The 24,065-nt window shown below is 43.2% G+C and overlaps 2 protein-coding genes across 3 annotated transcripts; one reads left to right on the forward strand and one right to left on the reverse strand.

The window, feature by feature from the left end:
* Positions 1 to 36: 36 nt before the first annotated feature.
* RAC1 (Rac family small GTPase 1) lies at positions 37 to 14,155 on the reverse strand. 2 transcript variants are annotated; one of them, XM_079320332.1, is made up of 7 exons: positions 13,850 to 14,041; positions 7,778 to 7,849; positions 6,332 to 6,449; positions 4,082 to 4,138; positions 2,558 to 2,620; positions 1,709 to 1,868; positions 37 to 1,589 (listed from the first exon to the last, which is right to left on the reverse strand). In XM_079320332.1, the coding sequence occupies exons 1-7, from the start codon at positions 13,882 to 13,884 to the stop codon at positions 1,459 to 1,461; spliced, it is 636 nt and encodes a 211-aa protein (XP_079176458.1). In that variant the 5' UTR covers positions 13,885 to 14,041; the 3' UTR covers positions 37 to 1,458. The 2 variants fall into 2 exon arrangements, with proteins under 2 accessions (XP_079176458.1, XP_079176457.1); XM_079320331.1 differs by lacking the exon at positions 4,082 to 4,138 and having other exon boundaries at positions 13,850 to 14,155.
* A 5,413-nt stretch (positions 14,156 to 19,568) lies between these two features.
* SMIM10L3 (small integral membrane protein 10 like 3) lies at positions 19,569 to 21,959 on the forward strand. Its single transcript, XM_079320333.1, has 2 exons — positions 19,569 to 19,873; positions 21,350 to 21,959. Exons 1-2 carry the CDS (start codon positions 19,688 to 19,690, stop codon positions 21,368 to 21,370), a joined length of 207 nt encoding a protein of 68 aa, XP_079176459.1. The 5' UTR covers positions 19,569 to 19,687; the 3' UTR covers positions 21,371 to 21,959.
* The last annotated feature ends 2,106 nt before the right edge of the window (positions 21,960 to 24,065 follow it).

Consider the following 24,065-nt stretch of genomic DNA (forward strand, 5'->3'; position numbering starts at 1 on the left):
AATGAAACTCACTCAGAAACTCAAACATTACCACACTTGTGATTCAAGGATTTATTAAGTCATACATGCAAAACATACTGCCAATTGCATTAGCAAAAGATCAATGTAAAAACTTCACAATTTTGCAACTTTTATTTTTAAATTTCGCTTTAGTGGTTGAAAGGGTGTAGTTCAACATTATATTCCTGCCAGTTTGGAAGGTACAGAACATTAGCACTAATTACAGAACCTCACAGACCCAAGTTACTGTTACGCAATCGATGCTGCACATGGAGTGACAGAAAGAACACTTGGCTGCATTAGTCATGTTACAGTGGGGGGACCTTGCAGATACTGATGGCTGAAAGGTTTGTCAGTTACAGAGGTTTAAAATATAAAAATTACTAAAATGTGTAAAGCTGCTTCACATGATTTTTACACCTATTAATAGACTAAAAGCTCCTCAGAAAGCATAACTTACTGGGTCAGAAATAACAGGAAAATGAGGATATGCTTGAACATTCTACTCTAAAAAAAAAAAAAAAAAAAAAGAAAAGAAAAAAAGCTAACTTCTACCAATCAGAATGTTTTAAAATACAAGTTATATTGCTCAGTAAGAAGAGATTCTACAAGAAAAGCATTTACTACATAAAAGTGGGAATGACTGATTCAGAATTGTACCTACATGAATGCCCTACTTGAAATTCAAAGGAATTTACCCATGAACACCAACCTCTCTCCACCACTGCACCTCTGGGAAGATGCTTGCTGAGCTACTCTGGCAGTGTAGTGTTAAGTCAGCTGTACAGTGTCAAAATACTGTCTGGCACTATCTCCTGATCCAACCCAATATTCCACTTATTCATCACAATACAATGCTGTCAAAAGGACTAGATACACTTCAGTAAGAATAGTTATTTTTTTCAATCACAGCAGCAAGAACTAGATTGCAACCAAGCCCTTACCAATGATAAAGCATTTACACTGTGACTCAGGGGTGTCAGTCATTGCCAGGGCTGGTGCTGGAGGCACCACCAGGCAACGGCTGCTGGGAAAAGAGTTCAGAATAAAACACATTAGAGCAGTGTTCTGCTAATTCCCCGGTTACTGTTCCTTACTGTGAAAAACTAGAAAGAGATTTTGCATTTTCTACCAGAAATTAGAGTCATTTTCAAGAAGAATCTTTAAAAAACAGTTTAGTGTTTGTAGCATAACAATACGGCTTAGTTCAGCAGAGAGTTTGGCAACATTAATTGAGCAAGAAGAGGATTTTAAAAATAAGGCTTTACATAGGTGTGTCTTTTCAGTTTACTCTTAGAAGGATGCAAGGTAAGAATCAGATTTTAAATGAAAACATGAAATTGTCAACTGATTCAAGAATTGATGGAAGAGAACTAATTTATAACAGAAAAAATTGGCATGTGAATGCTCCATTGTTTGAGCAAAGCACAGGGTTGATGGGGTGGGGGAGGGTGATGTTTACAGCAGCAGACATTTTCTCTTCCTCTTCTTTACAGGAGGGGGGCACAGCACTGCTCGGATGGCTTCATCAAACACTGTCTTGAGGCCTCTCTGTGTAAGTGCTGAGCACTCCAGATATTTCACTGCACCTGGGGGAAGCAGAGACACAGTTACAGAGCAGTTCCAGCTGCAGCAGCACTGCTCCCAGCCGGCCCCACATTGCATTTCATTGAGGTACAAGGTTTCACAGACACAGATGCAGCCATACCGATCTCTTTGGCCATGGCCAGGCCCTGGGGGTAGGTGATGGGAGTCAGCTTCTTCTCCTTCAGCTTCTCAATCGTGTCCTTGTCATCCCGCAGGTCGAGCTTGGTGCCCACCAGGATGATGGGGGTGTTGGGACAGTGGTGCCGCACCTCAGGGTACCACTGCAACACAAACACAAAATGCTGCCTGCTGTGGGGCACAGCCCCTGCAGGCCCTGCAACAGCACAGCTGCAGCCTCCAGGCCTGCACTTCTGCCCACTCAGTCAGCTGGGGCAGAGGGAGGATCAGAGCCCATCAGGGCAGGATTGGAAAAGGCACATCACTGTTAATGAAGCCAACAGCTATTTCCATATATTTTAAAAATGTAGCCCATTAAGGGATGTATTTTCCTCACACACCAGAAGAGCCCTGACCCCACCTCCCCCATGGAGGCACCTCCTTGTGCAGATGAGTTGTCAGGACAGTCACAGAGCACGGGCAGAAGGATGGCTGATGCAAGGAACAAGTGCTACCAACCCAATTTTTATATGCATTTGTTTTAAAACTCGTTTGTTTCAAACTATACTAAAAGGAAAGAAAGCTCCTGTTTGTGATCTCAGCACCTTGCTGGCTGAACACTTAAATTACTGTTATCAATGCATCAAGGAACAATTCATACTTAAGTGTGTCATGTGCCCTGAACTTCCATGACTCACAGGTTAGGCAAATGGATTTCTGCTTCTTCAAACTGCATTTCATGAGGCACGTGGGAAAAACAATTTAAAAAAGCACCTAATATTTTCCAAGCTCTGCTGTGAAGTGAACAGCATGGTGAACTTTCAGAAATAAACCAGCACCAGCTCGTCCTTACCTTAGCACGGACATTTTCAAAGGAGGCCGGGCTCACGAGGGAAAAGCAGATTAAGAAGACATCCTACAAAACAAGTTGGCAGAGGTCAGCCCAACAGAAACCACTGCAGGGTGTGATAACACCACCAGCACCTCCAGGACACTGCCAGCTCTACCAGACTTGCAAAAGGCAAGGTCAGCTACACAGTTGCACATGACAATCAGAGGCAGCTTTCCCAGTGGGAAATCCATTCCCAGGCAGCTGCAAGCAGCCAGAGAGAAAGGGGGAAACAAATAACAAATAGATTGCAGTCAAATTTATAATCAGCTAGTGCAGTAGCCAGCAACTAGGACACTAATACCACTGCCTTTCAAGGGTTTTTTTCTCTAAATGTCACTTCTTCTTCACTGACCTCATCAGTACAGGATATTGCAAAGTGTTTACTATTAATACACAACTTTTAAGTAGTCTTAAATTGCAAAGGCCAATTTCAATGGTATGAAATTTATAAAAAAAAAATCATGCAAGAATTTCTACAATTATTGTTTCCATACCCAAATCAGAAGCAGCTTGTTTGAACTTCTTATAAAACGTCACTCCTACTGAATGCCAGTAAAAAAAAGATTTTAGGACTTCTCTGTAATCAAATTAGGATTGAAATGGTCATTAAAAATCTCAAAGCTCCTTCCTTTCTATATAATGAGAAAGCAGAAAGAAAAATGGCTATTTTTAGGGATCTTGCACATCTTTCAATTGAAGGCAAAAGATTCTGAGTAAGAGCAGGTAAAAACACTTCAGAGCACGTGTTTATAGTAACCACAGGACACAATTCAGGTTTCATAGATGACAAGCTCCAGCTCTGCAGGCATTCAGAACAACCCCACCACTCATTTCCTCTGTCTGTGCTGATGTAAACTTGCTGTATGACCCAAAACTCAGTAGGTGTCTCCCAAACAAGCCCAACTTTCCCCAACCTACCTCTGCATCCGCACTTATTCCGGTACCAAAGGTGCTACAGAATCAGGCATTGCAGTGTGTTAGTTGATTGTGCTGCATTTCAAGGCATTTTGTTAGGTCAGCAGCTGACATCTCACTGCTAAGCACTTGCAACCCAGTTGTTCATGCATCACCCCAACAAGTTTCCACAGCAGCGTCCCAGAAGAAGAAAGAAACAACATCAAATAACGTGATACTATGGCCACTACTTCTGTTTTCCAATTCTGCAGGTTTGTGGGGACTCAAGGGCTGCACTTGAGGAGACTCTGTCCTCCACTGGCTCCAGAGATCAAAAGATTTGGTGTAACCACAAGGAATTACTGGAAGATCTCAGGTGTCTTGCACACTAGTAGGAAAAGCTATTTGTTTTCAAGAAAATATTTAATCTTAGAAACTCACATAAATTTGGTAACAGAGTTCTCAGATCTAGCAATTTTTATAGTTCCAAGGGAAGTATTTGTTCATAAAAATAGGGGCCAATTTATCACTATCATAGGCAAGACAAGATGACAGAACTTGGAACTGAAGTTTATTTAAAGTTTTACATACGGCAATAGGTTGATCTGTCAGACTGGAAGATAGATTCTTACCATTGCTTCCTCCAACCTAATAACAGCAGGAGATAAAGTTACTCCTCAAATGGATTTAAGGGAAATGTTTTCAGTCAGCAATTTCTGCTCACAGATATTCTCAAGGAGGATTTTCTTCTTAAGAGAGACGCTGCCCTGTAATTCAGCACAACCAGCAGCAGCCAGAGCAGACCCAGCCTTCCCCAGAAACCAGTTCTGCACTGTCAGGGGAAACCTGCAAGATCAAACCTCTCTTGAAAAGCACCCAACAAACAACTTCTCTTTGGTTTGGTCTCCTGAGGAAACACACCTGACCACTGTTTCTGTCCCAACTTTTTCCTTCCCCAAATATTTGGAAATAGTAGTAGGTTTTAAATGCATTAAGGAAAATATTAAATTCCTGCATATTTTAAGGAATAAAATAGAAACATGATTGAGAAGAGATACAAATTAATGCCAAGCCCTCACTGTGAAGTTACCAGCTGTTAACTGCTGGGTGGCTGATCCCAGCACACACTGCCCAAGTAACCAGCACCTGCTGCTTTCACCTTGCCCACAAAATCCTTCAGGTGCACAAACAGGGAAAGGAGGGCCACAAGTACATGCAGGGGCTGAGTTTTAAATAGCACAGTGAAGGAAAAGGGAGGCTAAACACAGATCCTAAAAAAGTCAGGTTTCGTCAGCACCACTGTTCTCTTCCTCTGTGCTTTTTGTTAGTTCTGTGGGGGTGATGAATCTTTGATACTGCTCAAGTCTGAAATCTGAAGAATTCTTCACTTCAAGATTTACCACCCTGTTTCATTTACTACTGCAAAAAAGCAATCCAAATAACTGAAAGTACCCCAAACCTGTGCTGCACAGTTATACATCCCTGCACTGACAAAGGAATTCTTCTGCAGTCTACCAGAAAGCCACAATTTTTAGCAGGCTGAAGACAGGCATGTGCATTCTGTCCCTCTGTCACAGACACTCAGTCCCTACTAGAGATCTTTCATCATACCTTCCTCTACTTTTTTGAAAATATTTTTATGATGTTAAGCAAAACTGAAGATTTAATATCCTATAAATATCTAAGTATTACAAAAAATAGCTTTCAGTTGTCTCTCATTCTAAAATATACAGGCATTTCTATGATTTCAACTACAGTTGCCCACAACTGGCAAATTCATATCAATCTTGTGTATCACAACTGATGGGGAAGCCTAATGACTGTAAGTTAGTGACCAGTGAATTAAAGAAAATTGTGAATTAAGGACAGATTACTGAAAATAGCACTAGAATTCCTTAAATAAGATTCACATTATTCGAGAGAGCAGATATGTTATAGAGTGAAACAATTTTGCATTTTTCATTAGTAGCATTTTAACATATATTTGACAGTCAACAGCAAGAGTAATCAGTGCCAAAAAACTGCTGCAAATTACCATTTCTTTACTCATAGCACAGCTCCATCAGGTAAGAGCCATTGCTCTAAACAGATTACAAAACCACCTCTATGAAGATTAACTACAGCTGAAGTCACACTGGAAAGAGGAGTAGATCACTTCAGTGTTTTCCTTGAACATGGAAAGATGCAGGATGCAGGCAGAACTTTACCAGTTGCACACAGGGAAGACAGAAGCACATTTGTATTGATGTCACAGCACAAAGTACAGCAAGCAATAAAATAACCACGGGCTCAAGTACATTGGAAAGCTGGGACACCACAGCCTCTGTCAATATCAATAATCTCTTCATTCAGTGCTGCCTCTTTCACATGTAGAACATCTTCACATAGACTAAACAATATCAAGTGCTTAGCAGTGACAGTGTCAGGTTGCAGCCAAACATCGCCTAAAACCAAAAACAAACCCTGCCTTTGGCAGGCATGCTAACCTTAAAATAAATGGACTAGCTGAGGGGACTATTGACCAAGATTCTCTGAGATAGTTCTGGAGTGTTTTTTTAATTTTAAATCAAACATTCTAGACAATTCTGAGGCTGCAGCTACACAAAATCCAGCAAGTGCAAACACAAGTGTATCTGTGCACACAAATACACAGGGCATGCAAATTCTAACTTTTTTTTTACAACTGCACACCCAGAGATTATAAATTACAGCTACAGCACATGAAATGAAAGAGGATCACTGTTACTAATAAATGCAGCCCCAGGTGTGACAATGTTGGCTGTATGTTGAAAAAGAAGAATGTTTATGTTAGCCAAAGCTGTGCCACCCTGCAGCTCTTACTGTTTGTGGGTAGGAGAGTGGGCGTAGTCTGTCATAGTCCTCTTGACCAGCTGTGTCCCACAAACCCAGGTTGACCGGTTTTCCATCAACCATTACATTGGCAGAGTAGTTGTCAAAACTAAAAATAAACAGAGAGTTAACTGCATTAGCTTGCAGTAAAATAAGGCACTTGAGGATTTTTCCCTCACAGAGCGAAAATCTGGGAAAATTGGGGAAGGGAACATTTTCATTGCATCCATTGGCTCCCCAGAGACAGTAAAGTTGTTCTTCCCCTAACAAGCATGATATTGGGTAATGGAATAAAAAATTATACACAACAGACTTGGTCCAGTCTGAGTAGAAGTGATCTCTGTCATGGCTCTTCCAAAGGAAGTGTTAATCCCAGTGAGTTCAGGAAAGCTGGTGATGTATTTAGCACTTTCCAGTCTTAGTGGGACATTCAGCAAGTTAATCTGTCTCATGGTGTGAGATTTAGAACAGAAGATACAGGAGCAACAAACAAGGAATCCTTAATGACAACAGTAGGTAAGTAAAAAGCTAATTAATCCTGCTAATCAAAACCCCCTCCAATGAAATATCAAAGCTCATAACAGGGGCCAGTGGAGGGATTGTTTTTACCTCATCACTGCTGTGGGTGCAAATGTTTTAATGACTCATTAAGGCTAAACCAAGTTCACTGGGAGCACAAGACACTGCAATGCAAAATCTCGAATTTAAGACCAAAAGAAAGGAAACAACAGTAACTAACCTTGGACAGGTAACAAAAGTCATCTGTAAACCTTATTAGAATGTATTTTATTGTCTGAAAAGCTCATCAATACTTCAGAGAGTGCCACAACCAGATGAAAATAGAGAGACATCTCTAAAAAGGGCTGCATATGTATAAAACACCCCCAGCAGGCCCTGGAAAAGAGAACTGCACTAATACTGATACTGACAAATCCTTATGTGAAAGAAAAAGGGAAGCAGCAGAATAAATGAGTCTCCACAGCCTCGCCTGAGGAACTAAAGAGCCGTGGCTGGCTTAGCACAGGATTGGCAGTAGCACAAAAAGTGGAAGGAACAAATAAACAAAAAATCACCAGCCATGTAAGACAACTATTTCTGACTATGATATAATGTTTTACAAGCTGTTCAGCCTTGGGACAGCTTATTATGAATGACATTAGAGACAGAAACACACTATTTTGGAAGAGAACAACATCTGGTAAAATGTTAGCAAATGTTAGTCCCTACTCTGCCAGGCCCAGAGGGTACAGAGCCAAAACTCAGGGACCATCAGCAAGCACTGGTGTGACTGTGCTGCAGTAAAAGCTCAAAGTGTTCCTTACACACACCTGAGGGGTGCCTGCAGCCAATTCAAACAGTTCAGGTAAGGAATCTGGAGTGGCAGCAGGCATTGAGAAGCTGACAGAAATGAGTTCTTTGGATTTTATAAGTACTTACACCGTGGGTATATACTCTCCAGGAAATGCATTGGTTGTGTAACTGATGAGTAGGCATGTTTTACCTACAGCACTGCAAAAAGAGAAAGTTCACATGTAAAACACATTCATCTTGAATAACGAGAAATAATATACCTTGTAGGGGGAAGAAGACTAATTACATCCAGACACTCAAGGACAACTGAACAACTCCAGTCACTACTACTGTGCAGGAAAACAGCTGACAGACTGCAGCTTTGCAATTACTGACAATGAAAACACCCCTAGTATAAACATCCATTTTGTGAAGTGATAAATCACCAAATTTTGCTCATTTTTAGTCACAAAACCCCCCAACAAATCCACGTGTATTAATTAGACTACTAAATCTCTTAGTCACCTGACTGAATACTCAGAAAGATGGCCTTCTTCCAATGCTCTGAAATTAAAAAAACCTGAGAATTTCCAGACACCCTTACACAATTCCAAATCTTTTCCAGAAAAACGTATGCTTGCATATAAGTGAAGTTAAAGCTTGAAAAGTATAATTGCTCAACACATCATTACTTTTGAGTATTTAAGGAATGAATACAAATGATAACTCGTGTTATTTATTGCTATTGCAAAGCGACTCCCCACATGTGTGCACCCACTACTCAAACATTTCATTAACTGATTTACAGATAAATTACATTCCAGTACTGGAACACTTGGAACACCAACACTCTTCCTACTGATCTAATTCACAAGAGCCTCAAATGAGGGCAGGACAAGGCTCTGTTCCAGGATTCCTTCAGAACTCTGGCAGCCAGCTCGTTCCCTCTCCACCCTCCTCCCCACATCTTATCTGGAGTCGAACATATGATTAAGGACAGCATTCAATTTTTGTTACAGTTTCAATTAAGTGTTGGAAAACTTGAAATTGGGCTTTATTTCTTTCTTAAAATAGCAAAGAGTGCTGGTGACTCTGCAGCCTGGTTCCTTGCAGGATTCCCACTCGCAGTGTATAATCCTTTGACTGTGCTCCCTCCGAGGATGCTGCCACAGCCTCACAGCCCGACCCCCTCCTGCTGCTGGGCAGGGCACACTGCATTGTCTTGCAGATGTTTTATCACTACAGCGATTTGCTCAAAGCCAGTCAGCAGCAATTTTGAAACCTTGCTGCACCTACAAGTATGATCGTGCCATTAGTGTGAGGTTTGACTCACGAGCCTCCTGAACTAAATCTTTCACAAGTGAATTCGAGCTGTGTCATATCTCTAAGTCACAGCTCAATCTCGAACTAAAGTATCTCCATTCAACTCTCAGCAGTTCCTCACTGCATTAGCCCAAGAAGGTATTTGATAGCACCTTCTGAAAACACCTGAAATACCTGAGCTATGGAAGAGACGCTTCAGTGTGCAAAATTATCTGAGATTTTGTCCTCACACCCATTTTTAACTTTAATTTGCTTTACATTTCTGAGCCAATACCTGGCATAACATTCTATTTGCTGCAACCCTGATCATAGCATGCAGTTTTCCACCCTGCTTTTCTCACCTGCTTCTAAGACACCAGCCTCACATAGTCTGAGGGTTTTCTCCTTTCAGCACACACTCTTTTTACCAAGCTATAATAGCATCATGAAAGGAGGCATTTAATTCTGTTCTCATTAAGGACAATCTCTGAACATTCCCCTGTTGTAAAAGGTCTGAGATACACTTGTGCTCAGAAGGAGATGGATTTACCCTTTAAAAAAAAAATGTGTGTGGGAAACAATCAAGGAGCAGTTCACCACACAGATACCTGTTCAACAGCTGTCAAAAGAGGAGATCCCATCTTAGATCCTGAGCTAACACTCTAACAAGCCAGAACAAGGAGTTAAGGAAAGTTATTCCTCCCCCAGAAGGACAACTTGCTATTTTAGCTGCCTGCTGCTGAGTTAGATCAGTTTGGATGTGCTGCTGAGCTGCTCTCACATCACCACACAGCCGGCTGTGCAGGGCCAGCTCACAAAGGACAGGTGGGAAAAGCTTCAGGATCCCGGGCAGAGCAACAGCCAAATGCTTTGGGAAATCTCTCGAGGCACAGACACGTTCTGGAACCTGTCTGGGCTGACTCTTCAGCTTCCAGTAAGGTCATTACAGGTAATTTGAGCTTCCACCACATTAATGTTGAACTCAACACTTTTAGCAGCAGATGGAGAACTGTTCTATGAATCCAGGCTCCTCTGCCCACCTTGCACTGAAACTCCCAAGTCTGCTCTGGCTAATCAAAATAGCACAGGAAGGTGGTGAGAGAATTCATTCCATGTTTAGAAGTGCCTCTAGTGTGTTTCTGCAGCACCAGTCAGCCAGAGTCATTTAAACAAGAAAAAACATGTTCAACAACCCCATTTCAGACTTACTCCATCCAGGTTTCCTGCTTTCCTTGCCTTTTGGCTCACTGCCACACGAATCAGATCATTATGGTCACCAGTCTTAAAAATAAACACTAATGCCTACCTTTATAAAGTACATCCTCTAAGTGCTTTATCAACTTTTTTAGACTAGTGATTTCTGTAATAAAGCAATTCCCTTAAAGAGAATTCCAACTGCTTGGCAGAGTTTAAATTCTTGTACATAAAGGCTGAAACTAAGAATCTAAAATAACACCAAGATTAGTCATAAGATTTCTAGCAACTACTTAATCACAGCTCTGTCCACCCACTATTACATAAATGAAACTAGCAACATTTGACTGTCATTAAAAACATGGCCTACAGAAATCCAGCTTTAAATGCTTAACAAAACTACCTTAACAAAAGACAGCACTGAGTCCCTTTTTGATTCCAAGGAGCATGCAGGAATCAATGTATTTATATAACCACATATGTATTAATTCCTAAAAACAAAACATATCTTCTCATTAGTTATGCTAACAAGTTTTATGAAATTTCCTCACAGTAGCAGAGCTCCTTGGAGCCATGTTTTACCTGCAAACAGGTGGTAACCCTCATAAAAGGCTTTGCTTGAGCCATTTCTTTCTTTCTTTCTCAGATGCACATGACCAAACTCTCTGGCAGACATGATGCCCAACAGCCCAGGTCTTTGGTGAGACATTGGAACATCTGAGATTTCCCAGTACCAGCCTCAGATCAAGAGTTCAGTGCTGCTGCTATAGGAGCTTTAGCTACATGAGGCTCTCAGATAAGCTCTATTACTCACTGTGCCACACCCTCTCCCAAATACGCTCTTCAGTACTTATAAAACAATTACTTTTTAAATCACTTTTTTCTCCAGATGGCACGGGAGGGACCTGAGGTGCTCAGTCTCACACAAACACTGCACTACCCTCAGTAAGAAGCCAATCCCCCTACACATGCCCTCCCCTTCTCCCAGTTATCAAAGGAAATACAAAAAAAAAAAAAAATAGCACAGCTTTAGCAGACAAGGCCTCAAATCAAGCAAAATTTCAAACAAGGACTCCTGAATTACTGCTCTTAAGTATTGCCACAATTAAAAGATGCCTACAAAGGAGCATGAAGTGCGACAGCTTCTGTGGCATCTAATAATTGGTAATTTCTCCAAAACACAGAACTTCTCCTAACATGACACAACATCACTAGAGATTTTCTACCACTTAACAGCTGCCTTTCTGGAGTGAAAACAAAAGCTGCTAAAAATAACTTCCAGCAATGCTTCTTCTCAAGTGTCAATCAACAGCAATTCCTGCAGTTACTCCAGTGGCTGCTCTTCATCTGTCCTGCACATTCCTCCTGCTCTCCATCATGACAGCTCAAAGCAACAGTTGTCATTTATTTTCCCCCAAACAATCCCCACAGTGAAATAAAAAAAAGAAAAAGAGGAAAATTTGATAGCCCAAACTAGCACACATGTCACACTTCTCTAGTACAGTTGTCTAAACATCCAGTAATGAAAACTCTAAGGACAAAACGTGAGTTACATATGAGGAACAGCTGCCTCATTAACAAATTTTAAAAATAACCACAGGTACTTCTAAAGCTTTGTTTATTTTTGTTCCTAGCAGATCTTTGTGGAGGGTACATAAAACAATACCCAAGTTTTACATTACATAAGCAAATCTTTAACCTGCATTGTTTTACAGGAACACTAAAACTTTGGCCTTATCTAAGCCAAACACATTTCCTAGAATACCTGAAATGCTGGAGCTCTTGAAGGATCAATAGCACAAAGGAACACAAATAGTTAAATACATTTTAAGAAAACAGTGAAGAGAGCATTCTCATACAAAGCTGCCAAAAATGAGCAACAGTACCTAAAAAAAAACCTTAAGAAAGATTTGTTTCTAACTGAAGAGGAAGGAAAAGAAATTAAACTACTGTATTTTGTTCACACATATGTAGAAAAGTCAGGTAGAACTACACCACCCACACTTCCAAGACACAGAAAAACAAAAATGTTAGGAAGAGGGATGGTTTACAAAGCAAATGACCCAAAGAACTGTTCTGTTGAATGAGTTACTGAACATTATACAGCTGGTTTGTGCTGAGTTCTCACTTCTAGAGGAGGAAGTAGACTGAGCCTTTTCCCCACCCAAACATGATGCATCACATTTATTTACAGCACTGTAAATACAGAGTTCAGATAATTTTTTTTAAATAGAGAGATATATATAGTAGAAAAGCAATTTTGTTTGGTTTAAATTCAATATAATCAAAAGAGCAGTTTGCAGCTATCCTATCTGGTATCAAAGAATTACACTACTATGACAATGATTTATTGAGATTCCACTTTCATGTTCATATCACTCCAAATCTTACACAGAAAGTCAAAACAAATTTGGCACACTGTAAGGTTTATCTTTCAGCCATACTCAGCTGCCTTTTTAGGGATTCTACATCATTAAAAACAAATCAACAAACCAACCCCTCCCCACTAAATACCTTGAAAATTAAGGCACCACTGAAATTACAGACCACTGTGGTGAGTCCATTTAGCTACACTTCACTCCTCTGTCATCTACAGAAGTTTGCTGTGATACCAATTATGCTCAGTTTACACTGGGATTTTTGTTTCTCCTAAAGGAAAAAAAAACCCAACTCAAACTGCATAAGACAAGTCTTGTTTTCCAGCTGGCCTGTGATGTTCCCCTGAGCTCTGACATCCAGTAAGAGAGAGAATTCCTCTGAGCTGAGAGAAACAGTATCGTGGAGAATATTAAAAAATACCAAACATATAAACTTTTCTCAATTCCAGCACCTCTTGCACTGAAATCCAACTGCGAAACTTATGGGTTAACTCAATTCTAAAAAGCATTCCAACTTTCACATACAGGTAAGACCTTATTAAGATCCTGTAGGTGTAACAGCTCTTTACAGACAAGTATATCATTAACTATTTGTATTTCAAGGGCCTATCTGTCTCCTTTAGACAGGAGCCTTACAAGACCAGCTATCTGCAGGCAAATAACCAGTTTCTGCCCAAATGCATTTATGATCTGCATAGAGTTGGGTCCATTTCACTCAGTTTTACTGCAAAAGTCAAAAATCATACTCTTAAGGTAGTAAAAGGTAGTAAGTTTGTTACTTTCACAAAAAGTATTTCAAGTCAGTATCAATTTTCTCATGTAATTAAAACCACAGCAAATATTTTAAGACGTTGGGACGGCTCCGGCGATGAAAGAGCAGCACAAGCAGCGGCAGCGCAGGGAGCGGCCCGGAGAGCCCAGCACAGCCCGTCCATTGACGGCGGCCGCTGCTGCCCGCACCGAGGCGGAACGCCCGCTCGCAGCCCGGCCCCGGAGCAGCAGCAGCCCCGCGGCGACGGGGGCTCGGCCCGGGGCCCCGCACGGCTGCCGGTCCCGCACACCCGCTGCCGGGCCCGCCGCGCCGCGCTCCCCGCCCCGGCCGGCGGCAGCAGCAGGAAGCCGCGGCCGCCACCCACCCGCTCGCCCCCGGCCCCGGCCGCCCGCCTCGGCCCGGCCCCGGCCCCGGTCCCGGCCAGCCCCGCTCCCTCAGGCCGAGCCGCGCCCGCGCCGGGATCGCCCACACCCCGCGGCGGGGCCGGGGCCGTTCCCGCCCCGCGGCCCGACATCCCCCCGGGCCGGCGGAGCGGCTCCGCGCCGGGCCCGGCCCAGGGTCCCTCGCACTTACCCGTCGCCCACCACCACACACTTGATGGCCTGCATCGGGGCTGCTGCTGAGCGGAGCAGGGAGCGGCGGCCGCCTCCGCCCTGAGCCTGGAGCGGGGACGAAGCAGCGGCACCACCCAAGGCGGGGAGGGAGAGGGCGGACTGCGGGCGCAGGAAGCGGCGCCGCGCTCACATCCGGCCGGGCCGCGCCGGGGCCGCGTCGCGGGCGGTGCCTCGGCTCGGGGCGGGAGCGGGCGCCGGGCCGGGGCTGTGCCGCTGACCCAGTGCGGGAGCGGGGCCCGGCCCTCGAGCCGCGTGTGCTGCGTGCAGGCGGAGCCGTTCCGAGCGGCGATGGCGGCGCTGGCACTGCTGGCGAAAGCCCGCAGCCCGGTCAGGGACCAGGGGCTGGGCATCGTCCCTGTCGCGTCTTAACGAGTGCAGCTGCCTTTGACACCACCACGTATCCCGTCTATCACGTCCGGCACCTCTCATGGAGCAACCTCATTCCTGGCAGCTCTTAGGCTTGTTCGTTTGTGTTTACCCCGCAGACGTACTCAGGTCACCGCAACGTTCCCCCTCTGCTGCTGTGGCCAGGTGCCCGCTTTCCCCAGCCAGGCATGTGCCATGGGACCGTCTCTCACTGTGCCACCTCTGCAGAGCCAGATTGTTTAACTTCATCCATGGATCTTCACACTATCCTCCCTCCTCCTGATATGCTGTGTAACACTAATTGTGTTGGCAAGTTTCAGATCAGGTCAGATCAGTACACATCCAATCTTCTCAAGATGGGACAACCCAGAGATTGCCAGGCCTCACAGAGCTCTGGGTTTCTTTTTTCCCTCAAGCAAACCAGTTATTTCCATGAAATAGTGAAGCAGAAGTCAAGCAGAGAAGGTCTGATGATCCCAAGAGTCTTAATTTCTACAATTAGTTCTTGCCATAGTTCAACTTGCCAGAGCATGTCCTGGTCGATGCACAGAAGCTGTTCCTTTGTTTGCAGTGCCATCTGCTCCTGGAAGGAAATGTGGAGAGAGGACCCATGCACAGACTGATCCTGCAAAGTGAGGATGAACAAAACCACCATCGAGGGGGGTTTCCCAGTGATTTGGTCTTCATTTCAGAACATTTCTAAATTATTTTGATACCACACAATGCAACTTCATCAGTGGGCAGAGCATTCCAAGACAGTTTCATTTCCTTTCATTTTTCTTTCATTGAGCAGAGCTAATCAGAGAGGAAATCCCAACTATCACTGTGAACTGAAAGGCTGTTTTTGCAACATTAGTACGTCCGTGTTCCCTCACACAGATGGAAGCTGGAATGAGTTGTCACTTAAGCTAAATATCTTTAAAGCCAAGTGTCTAACTGGTGTCACACCCAGCATATGGGGAGATTCGAGGGACATGTCAAACTGCTTCTGATTTTCCACCACCTGTCTCTTCCTTCAGTGGTTATTTTTTTATCCAGTGTATAACAGAGGGATGATTAGAGGTTTTTCTATGAAAAAGAGGTACAATAGCATTTACAATATAATTACAAAATAGCACACAAAGACAAGGATGAAGGTTGTAAGAGAAAAAACACTTTAGTACAAATTGTTTTATGATCCTGTCATGAGACAAGCATTATCTTTTTACATATGTTCTTTTCTGTGCTCATGCACCCTATTGTTTTGGGATCAATTATTTTGTGCTCTCAAAAAATACTCAAGTTAAACCACAGGGCATGGTTTAAATAGGTTTTAGATTGACAATTTTATACCGAATTTGATATATAATTGACAACATTAGAAAATGCCTAGGTAAATATTTACTGTTAGCCATTAAAAACAATATTACAGTTTGGGTAGGTGATGACAATGGCAACATATTTAGATAATTGTCCTCCATACATTTGTAAATACTTATTTCCTCAGATGTTATAAATTTTTAAAACTTTTGCATTTGAAATCATAGCTGATGTTTTTCTTACAATATCTTTATTTACCCTGGCAGACAATTGTGTGTATGCTCCTTAAAATACATGATAATTATTCTACTGTGAAACATTTTTATAGTTCAGCTACATTTTATTTTATTTTGCATCTTTTTTGGTTTACCTAGTATGCAGTGTGTTTGTTTTTAAAGAGAAAAAGATAACTCACATCGTGCTACAAATACTCAGCACTTTGCAGGTATGGATTTTCCCCTGAGAATGAGAAGAGAGAGCAACACGGAATATTTTGAAATATTAGTTTAACGAAATAAGTTTATAGGCAAAGGAGTGAGAAGTTAATAACAGACAACTTATTAGAAGAATTCTCAGTTTGATACATATGACTGCAGTGCTGAGTTGTACACAGAATAGTTACAAATGCACCTCAGAGGAGTAGGATGGAAGAAAATAATGAGTGGCAGTGAAAATAACACATTATAAATCTTTCCATACCTCTGATAAAATCATGAATCATACAGCTGAGGCTTAGATCAGTCTTAATATTATTCCATGCTCTATCACCTTGTCTTCTCTCACATTACAATTGTTGTTGAGAGTCTTTTTCTTAGACATCAAGAAGAAATCATTATTTAAGATTGTTTGGGATAGTGCCTGAATTGTGTGTGGGGGGAGTGGCAGGGTAACCACACTGATGCAATACTAGAAAGTTCTACTCACCATGACACAGACTATCAACGTTACAGAGACAATAATAATTTGCACTTTTGTTGTATCTTTCATCCCCAGCTATGACTGTGCTCTGTAGCTGACAGCTCATGAATGAAGCCACAGGAGTAGGGAAGGCCCAGGGAAACAAGCAGAACACCTGGCAGTGATTCACAGGTGTGCTCCCTTTCTCACAGATGACACCTCCTGCTGACAGCACTTCTGTTCACTTGCCTCCAGGACTCTGCATGTACAGTACTGAGGTCAAAAGGAACCTTCTGTCCTTAACAATAGTGGAAAAACTGGTTTAGGGTGAAAAGCTGTAACTGGAATTCACAATCACTGGAAACTGGGCCTTGGACTGAAGTGCAAAAGCCAATTTTACATGAAGCAAAGGTGTGAAGTGTCAGAGGGTGGAATGAGTTTTTCAGCATATTGCACTCTTCTCTCTTTAGATAATTTCTATTAAAATCAGAAGCAAAACCCCCCCAAACATCACTAGAAGCAGAGAAACTTACCTTACTGGAGAAAACAGGGTTTCCAGATGCTTTTTCATCTTAAAATAGCCTGGGGAGGTATCATGACATAAAATTAATATTAGAAAATATTCTAATCCACAAGTAATGGATAGATATTCCAGGCAAACAGTTTTGGCATGATTATCTTCCTGAGTGTTGAAAAAACCCTGTACTTGCATGTGATATGTATACTGTTCAAATATAGCAGTCAGTCTGCTCTAGAGGAACCAAAGCCAGCAATAAAAAAGGAACCACAATTTTTAAATGTCAGCATTTGCTGCATCAGAGAGAACAGATTAAAGAAGCATGAAAATAAAATGCAATAATGTAAAGCTTTAAATTATTAATAAAGCGTAAAAGAAATGCATCCCATTCATGTGATTCTAGCATAGATGATGTCTCTGGTATATGTACAAAACAGAAACAAATCCTGTGTTTTCTTTAGGTAGCTTCTGACAAATCTTTCTTCTGTCAGGAATTTCAGTTACAGAAACCACATAAGGCTTTGCATTCACTGATGTCTACCCTCAGGTTTAGCAAGCAGTAACAGACAGTGCTTCCACTGTTGCTGAAGACCATTTCACAACAGTAATCCCTGTATATGACTGTGAGCTTTATGGAACAGAGGCATCATTATATATTTATAAACAAGGACCTGAGACTTCTCCCTGTGTCTCTATCATCATAACTCCCTCAGCAGAAATATTGACACAAGTCAGGGTTGAGATGCAAAAGTGAGATGATGGCATTAAAGTGATGGAAAATAATCTCTACAAGCATCGGCTGCAAATTGCATGTCAGTAGTCTTGGACTTCTGCATACCAAAGTAATCAGTGTTTTAGCTAAATTGAAAATTATTTTACCACCATGACAGAGCTGAAATTAAAGAGGAAGTGTGGGATGCTTTGAGGTTTAGCTTCACTATCAAAATAATTAGCTAATTTCCAAACCTTCATGTGACAAAATCTCTGGCAAATCTCTTCAATTGGTGTTGAATTGCATTATCTGCTAATTTCTTTGTTGGAAAGCTAAAGAGTGTTTCATCAATCTCACTATTTAATGAAATCATTAGATCCAAATAAATACTGATGCTAGCTTGTCATTATGACCTAATTTTGTAATTATATTGCCTATTTTAGCGTAGAAAGTAATTTACTCTTAATCAAGATTTTAAAAATTGATACTGTGTCACATCTGTTGCAATGTGCAACATGAGCCAGAGCTAATGAGACTGGCAGACATCTACTGGTAAATACAAAGTTAATCAGTTCCTGATTTAACCTTTGTGTATCCTACGTGTTTTTCCAATTAATAATGGAAAGCTGTTAAATATGATGTTCTGGAAATTATTCTTTCTCTGTACATCAGCTTGATTCTGTGTCAATATAATAGTATTTTATAAGAAGATTAGATCAATATATTGATTTTTCTTTTTCATTTCAGTTATTGAAAGCTGATTGAATGGAAACTGAAAAGAACAGTTCTAGGGGAAAAAATGGGGCCATGTCCAAAAATTATATTGGTCAACTGTTCATCTCTTGGGACATTTTTGCTGACTTGAAAAGTGTCATGATGGTAGTTTATTTCGAAGACCTTTCTAGAAAATGTTTGCAAAATGTTTTTAAAACTTTGTGTGTAACCCAGACCTGAACAGTCTATTTTTAATTCATTATGTAACTCAAGTATTGGCTTGAAAGGCAAAGCAAAGCATTTCATTGTGACAGTAGCTGGCTGACCGAATTCATCAGGTAGCTGTGTAAACAACAAAATCACAATAAAACGCACCCAAACACAAAAACTATGACTGACATGTCACACTGAAAGAGAGTGGGTTCAGATGTTTGGAGCAAATTCCCCCGTGTGAGGGTGGCACGGGCTGCCCGAGGCCAGGCTGGGCAGGCTTGGGGCAATCCGGGATGGTGGAAACTGAGCCTGACACGGCAGGGCTGGGACTGGGGCCCTGAAAGCTCCTTCCAACCCTGTGATTCTACAACATCCCTGCAGGTGTCACAGGGCGGGCCGGACAGAACACCTGGGTCACGCCCTCAGAAAATGGCTTGAATCACGGTAACCCAGGGTTGGTTAAAGTTGGGTATGAGTAGATGGCTTTTCACCAAGAAGGTGGGGCTGGAACAGACTCCCCGCTACAGCACCAAACCTGGCAAGAGTTCAAGAAATGCCCGGATAACGCTCTTGGGCAGCTAGCGGGACTCCTGGGGAGTGCCCTGTGCGGAGCCAGGAGCTGAACTCGGTGATCGCAGCGGTGACCTGGCGCGCTCCCCTCACGACACCGACACCTGAGGGCCGGGAAGGCCGAGGGCGGGGCGGCGGCGCGTGAGGGCGGCGGGAGGGCGGGGCCTGGCGGGGCGGTGGCGCGTGATGGCGGCGGGAGGGCGGTGGGAGGGCGGGGCCTGGCGGGGCGGTGGCGCGTGAGGGCGGTGGGAGGGCGGGGCCTGGCGGGGCGGTGGCGCGTGAGGGCGGGGCCGGTAGCGCCCCTGTGCCAACGGCCCCGCGCCGCGCCCCACCCACCCCTCGCGCATGCGCAGCGAGCAGAGCCGCGCGCTGCGCAGCCCGGGCCGGCCCGGCCGGCGCACGCGCGGTGCTGACGCGCGGCCGCGCGCCCCGCCCGGCGGGCACGCGCAGCGCGGGGAGGCGGCGGCGGCGCCCGGGCGCGGCGCGGCCGCGGGAGCGGGGGCGGGTTTATGGCGGCGGCTCTGTCCGCGCTCGCTGCCAGGCTCTCCCAGTCGGCCGCGGCCAGATCCTACGGCGTGTTCTGCAAGGGGCTCACCAGGACCCTCCTCATCTTCTTCGACCTGGCCTGGAAGCTCCGCATCAACTTCCCCTACCTCTACATCGTCGCCTCCATGATGCTCAACGTGCGGCTGCAGGTGGGCGGGGGCGGCGGGGCCGGGGCGGGCTCGTGTCCCGGTGTCACCGGCCGGCCCGGGGCGGTTCGCAGCCGCTGCCAGTAACGGCGGAGCGCGGCCGACGAGCGGCGGTCCGTGCCCGGGGCGGGGGCTGTCCCTGCCCGGTGCCACCGTCACCGTCCCTGGGCTTGTGCTCGGGGACAGCCCCGCAGCCTCCCCCGGCCGGTGCCCGCTGTGCTGCTCGCTCTGCGTGTCACACCTAACGTGCCGCTTCCCTGTTCCTTTTCCTAACCCAGAGTTGACTTAAAAACTGGGAATACAATTGTCAGTACGGTCCTGACACCTTTAAGGAGCGAAAAAATCCATTTCCTTCATCAATTTATTGGGGTTTTTTTTTTAAATCAAGAACAGCTGCAGCTGTTCATGGAAAATGCGGACAGTTTTAAATATCAATGTTATTGCATGAAAAAGACAGTTCAGATTTAATTTGTATCTCTCCTGTTTTGAGCCCGTTTCTACACTATGTGGAACTCTCTAACAGAGCTTTGACCTGTTGTGGGGTTGAAGTTTCGTTGTTTTTGTGATGAAATGAAAGATTTGCTTTTAACTTAACTGGCAACAGAAGCAGGCTGTGCACTGTCACTACAAACATCTGTTCTAGCCAAGAATTGGACACTTTCTCCTCGTAAACATAGCTGTAATCAAAGTTTTGACATCTGGCCAGTATCCAAGGGTTAAAAAACAAGTCTGGTGGGAGTTTGTTACTTGTAAAAGATATATTGAAATGGGAAGAGATCAAAATGTGGCGTCTCCCATTTTTGTTTTTGCCATTTGCCCTACAATTCTGAAGGTTGAAAATGAGCCAGATGGCCAGGAGTTGTACACGTAGCCTAGTAACCTTGGTAGCTGGAAAAGCCTTGTCTTTGCTCATTATCGGTGCTGAACAGAATGGTTCTGCTGGAACACCACCAGCTTGTCCTTTGTGCTGCAGCTGACACCCGCTAACTGCTGGGGCAGCCAGTCTGACCAGTTCCCTCTGGGAAGCTGTTCGTCCTACACTGTTGATTTCCAGTGCTGTGTGTCTGATTTCAGCTTGTACTTCTGTTTATAGGAGGATTACTTTAATATTAGCTTTTCATGTTAAGCCCCTGATCAGTCCCAGCCTGCGTTTCCATTGGTTAAATGAAATGCTGCTGTTACACAGCAGATCTCTCTGGCTGCTCGTTTGCTGACTCACTTTCATGCCTGTCACCAAAAGAGAATTTGTAGCAGATTAAATTGAAACTACAGAAGGGCAGCTGGTATTTGGGCGTACTTCCTACCTCTCTGGATGTGCTCAAGCAGCCTATAGGGAGACTTGTCTTTTGGGACAACTGTTACTTTCTGTAGCTGAATTATTCTTAACGTGAAAGATTTTAAATTATTTTTGGTTCAATACACTGGGAACCAGGAAACTGGGGTATCAGTGTATTAACTCCCTGCATTCTTTCTCTTTAGGTCCATATTGAGATCCATTGACTTGTGACTTGGTGTGCTGCTTCTGCTGTATGCTGCAACTAAAGTCAGTCACACTTCAAATCCAGCCTGTTGAGAAGCAGCAGAGCTGTGCTCCTGTGCTCTAGGACTATGAAGAAAGAAGACTTCACCCAGAAACGAGTTTGTGACAATGGCCCAGATGATCACAAGGCAGCAGCTCATCCGACACACGTGCATTCCATGTTGGACAGTTCTCAAAATCATAGTAGCAGTTTACAAGAATTATATAACACCAGGAATTGTTCTCTCTGTAATACCATACCTCTGTCTTCTGCTGGCAAGGAAATGCCTCTGAGTTTCAGTGAATCAGCAGGGATGAACTCAAGTGCAGCTGCTCCTTGGAAGGATTCATTTCATCTGCATTTTTCTTCTGGGCAAGACAGTCTTGATAGGGTTTCTCACTGCATTGGTGGCATTTCAGTGACAGGCTGGCTGGAAGAAGCTTGTAGCATTTCTGGAGACTTCAGCTCATGCTGCCCAGGAGACAACTTTGTACGTTTTGCACAATTCTGTCTGGGAAATTTGCGATATAATAAAAACCTGTGGCTTCTGGAATTAGAAATGAGCAGTAGCCAAGAGAATGAATTGCAGTTTGTATTTTTCACAGCATTGGAGCTTGGTGGACTCCCTGATCTCTGTTCTAATCCAGTTCCCTCTCTGAACAACTCTGCTGTGGGACTCTCAAACAACCAGAAACCATGTTTATTTCTTTGTTGCTTAAACCTTGTATCTTCAGAGCAAACACTTGGATATCAGCAAATGCTTCTGAATATACAATATGTGACTAATTATTTTCACATCACACAACTAGTAATCTCTGTGCTAGCTTTTGCACTAGCAGATCTCTGGTATGCAGTAGTGAAGGTAAAAAAGTATTGAGATTTTAGTAACAATTATTTTTATTATTAGCTGAAAATAAGTGAGAGAAGGTTACAGTTCAGGTTTTAGTGAGAATTAGATAGCAGAAGTAAAAACTACAGTTGTATAATTGCTAGTTAAAACTGGCTGTTGGAAGAATAGGGACTTTTTTTTTTGTAATGAATAGCTGCACCTGAGTGTAAAGAACTTCATAATCTTCAGACTCTGGGACTTCTGCAGGTCTGCTGTTAACACTAACTACAACCCATTTGATTAGCACAGATTTGTTTTCTATAGAGTTTGTATTAGTGGAGTGTTCTGGCTACTACTATTTATACCCATTTCCAATGAAACTTGTTTCTTGTAGAATTGAATTCCTGCTCTGAATCCAACAGCAACTATTGTATCAGTCCTTAGAACACTTTGAACTGGAAAGCTGTTGGGAGGGTGGTCTTCAATACAGCATAATTCTCAGCAGCATCCCTTTCCAAGGATGGTACTGCTTTTAATTTAACAATACCTTGTGAGCTTTATTGTGCTACAATAGACATTTGTAAACCAATTTTTGTTTTCCTTGAAAAAGTGATTATTATTGCTGAAATACAGTAATAACTTCTGGGTCTGACTTTGGCACAGGCTTCTAACAATGAGGTTTGCCAAAGAATGGGGCAAGAAAGCTGGAATCCATAGAGCTGCTGGTGAATAGAATTTTGAGGAATAGGCACCTGTTGGCACTTCAGTGGAGGAACTCATTGTGCAGTAGGTCAAACTTTGAATTCAATGTCCAAAATTCTCAGCAGGGGCATTGCTGTAGGTCAGGTTAGTGTGCTATAAAGGCTCACATGAAGAGGGAGGTATTGGTGTGTGGGTTAGGATGCATTTTCAGCTTCCCCTTGACTCTGACATAAAAGAGGATTTAATGTGGAGTAAAGCCAAGGCAGTGATTCACACACTAGGTATCCTTTTTGCCAGCTGGTCTTGCTTTATCTTGAAAAGAGAGGAAATTATGTTGCATTTCATTTGAACTGAACTTACCTGGAAAGCCAGTAGAGTTTCCAGTGTGGTGGTTATTGGACTGTTAGCACACATGTGTAGAGAAGTCCTTGATTATGAAGATGAGATGCTGGTTATCAGTCTTAAGGAGAGAAGTGTTGAAGTTTTAAAATCTTGAGTGCTGAAAATAAGGTGTATTAGTTTTTATGTTAAATGATATGTTGTGTTTCATGATCCCCATTGGCTGATTCTTTTGGGTGCTAAAAGAGATGAAAAAGCCACTTACTTTAATTTACAAAATAACTTTCCCCTGGTGTGCATTTAAATGATTAACTTGTAGACCTTTGACTGTGCAATTACCTGTCACAAAGTGACCAAAAGCCTCAAAATAATACTGGATTATGTATTTTAAGTAATTACTCTGACAGCAACAGTTCCCTCTTAGTCAAGCTATTCACTCTCATCTCCACTGCTGGAATTTATCAGCCTTGTGTGAGTGGTATTTACACAATTTAACATGTGGTGTTGCAGAGGTTCAAGATTCTTGAAGGGATGTGGATCTGACATCCCACAACACCAAAGACACTTCTCCAAATGTCTCTGGCTTGGAGTTAGTGTTAAGCTGCTGTCTGCCTCTATCTTGACCCAAAAAAACACTTGCCAGAGCTGAAGGCAGAGGAATGAAGGCAGGGAGGGGTTGGAGCCAGTTTAGGCTGGCTTGATTGCTAAAAACAACATTGTGCAAATCCATATTAATCTCTCTATGCAGCTCCTGTATGGTGAGCCTGACCTTAAGATGTACATGAACACAGTCCTGCACCCAAAA

The sequence above is a fragment of the Erithacus rubecula genome, assembly GCF_903797595.1.
Source record: "Erithacus rubecula genome assembly, chromosome: 17".
NCBI lineage: Eukaryota > Metazoa > Chordata > Aves > Passeriformes > Muscicapidae > Erithacus > Erithacus rubecula.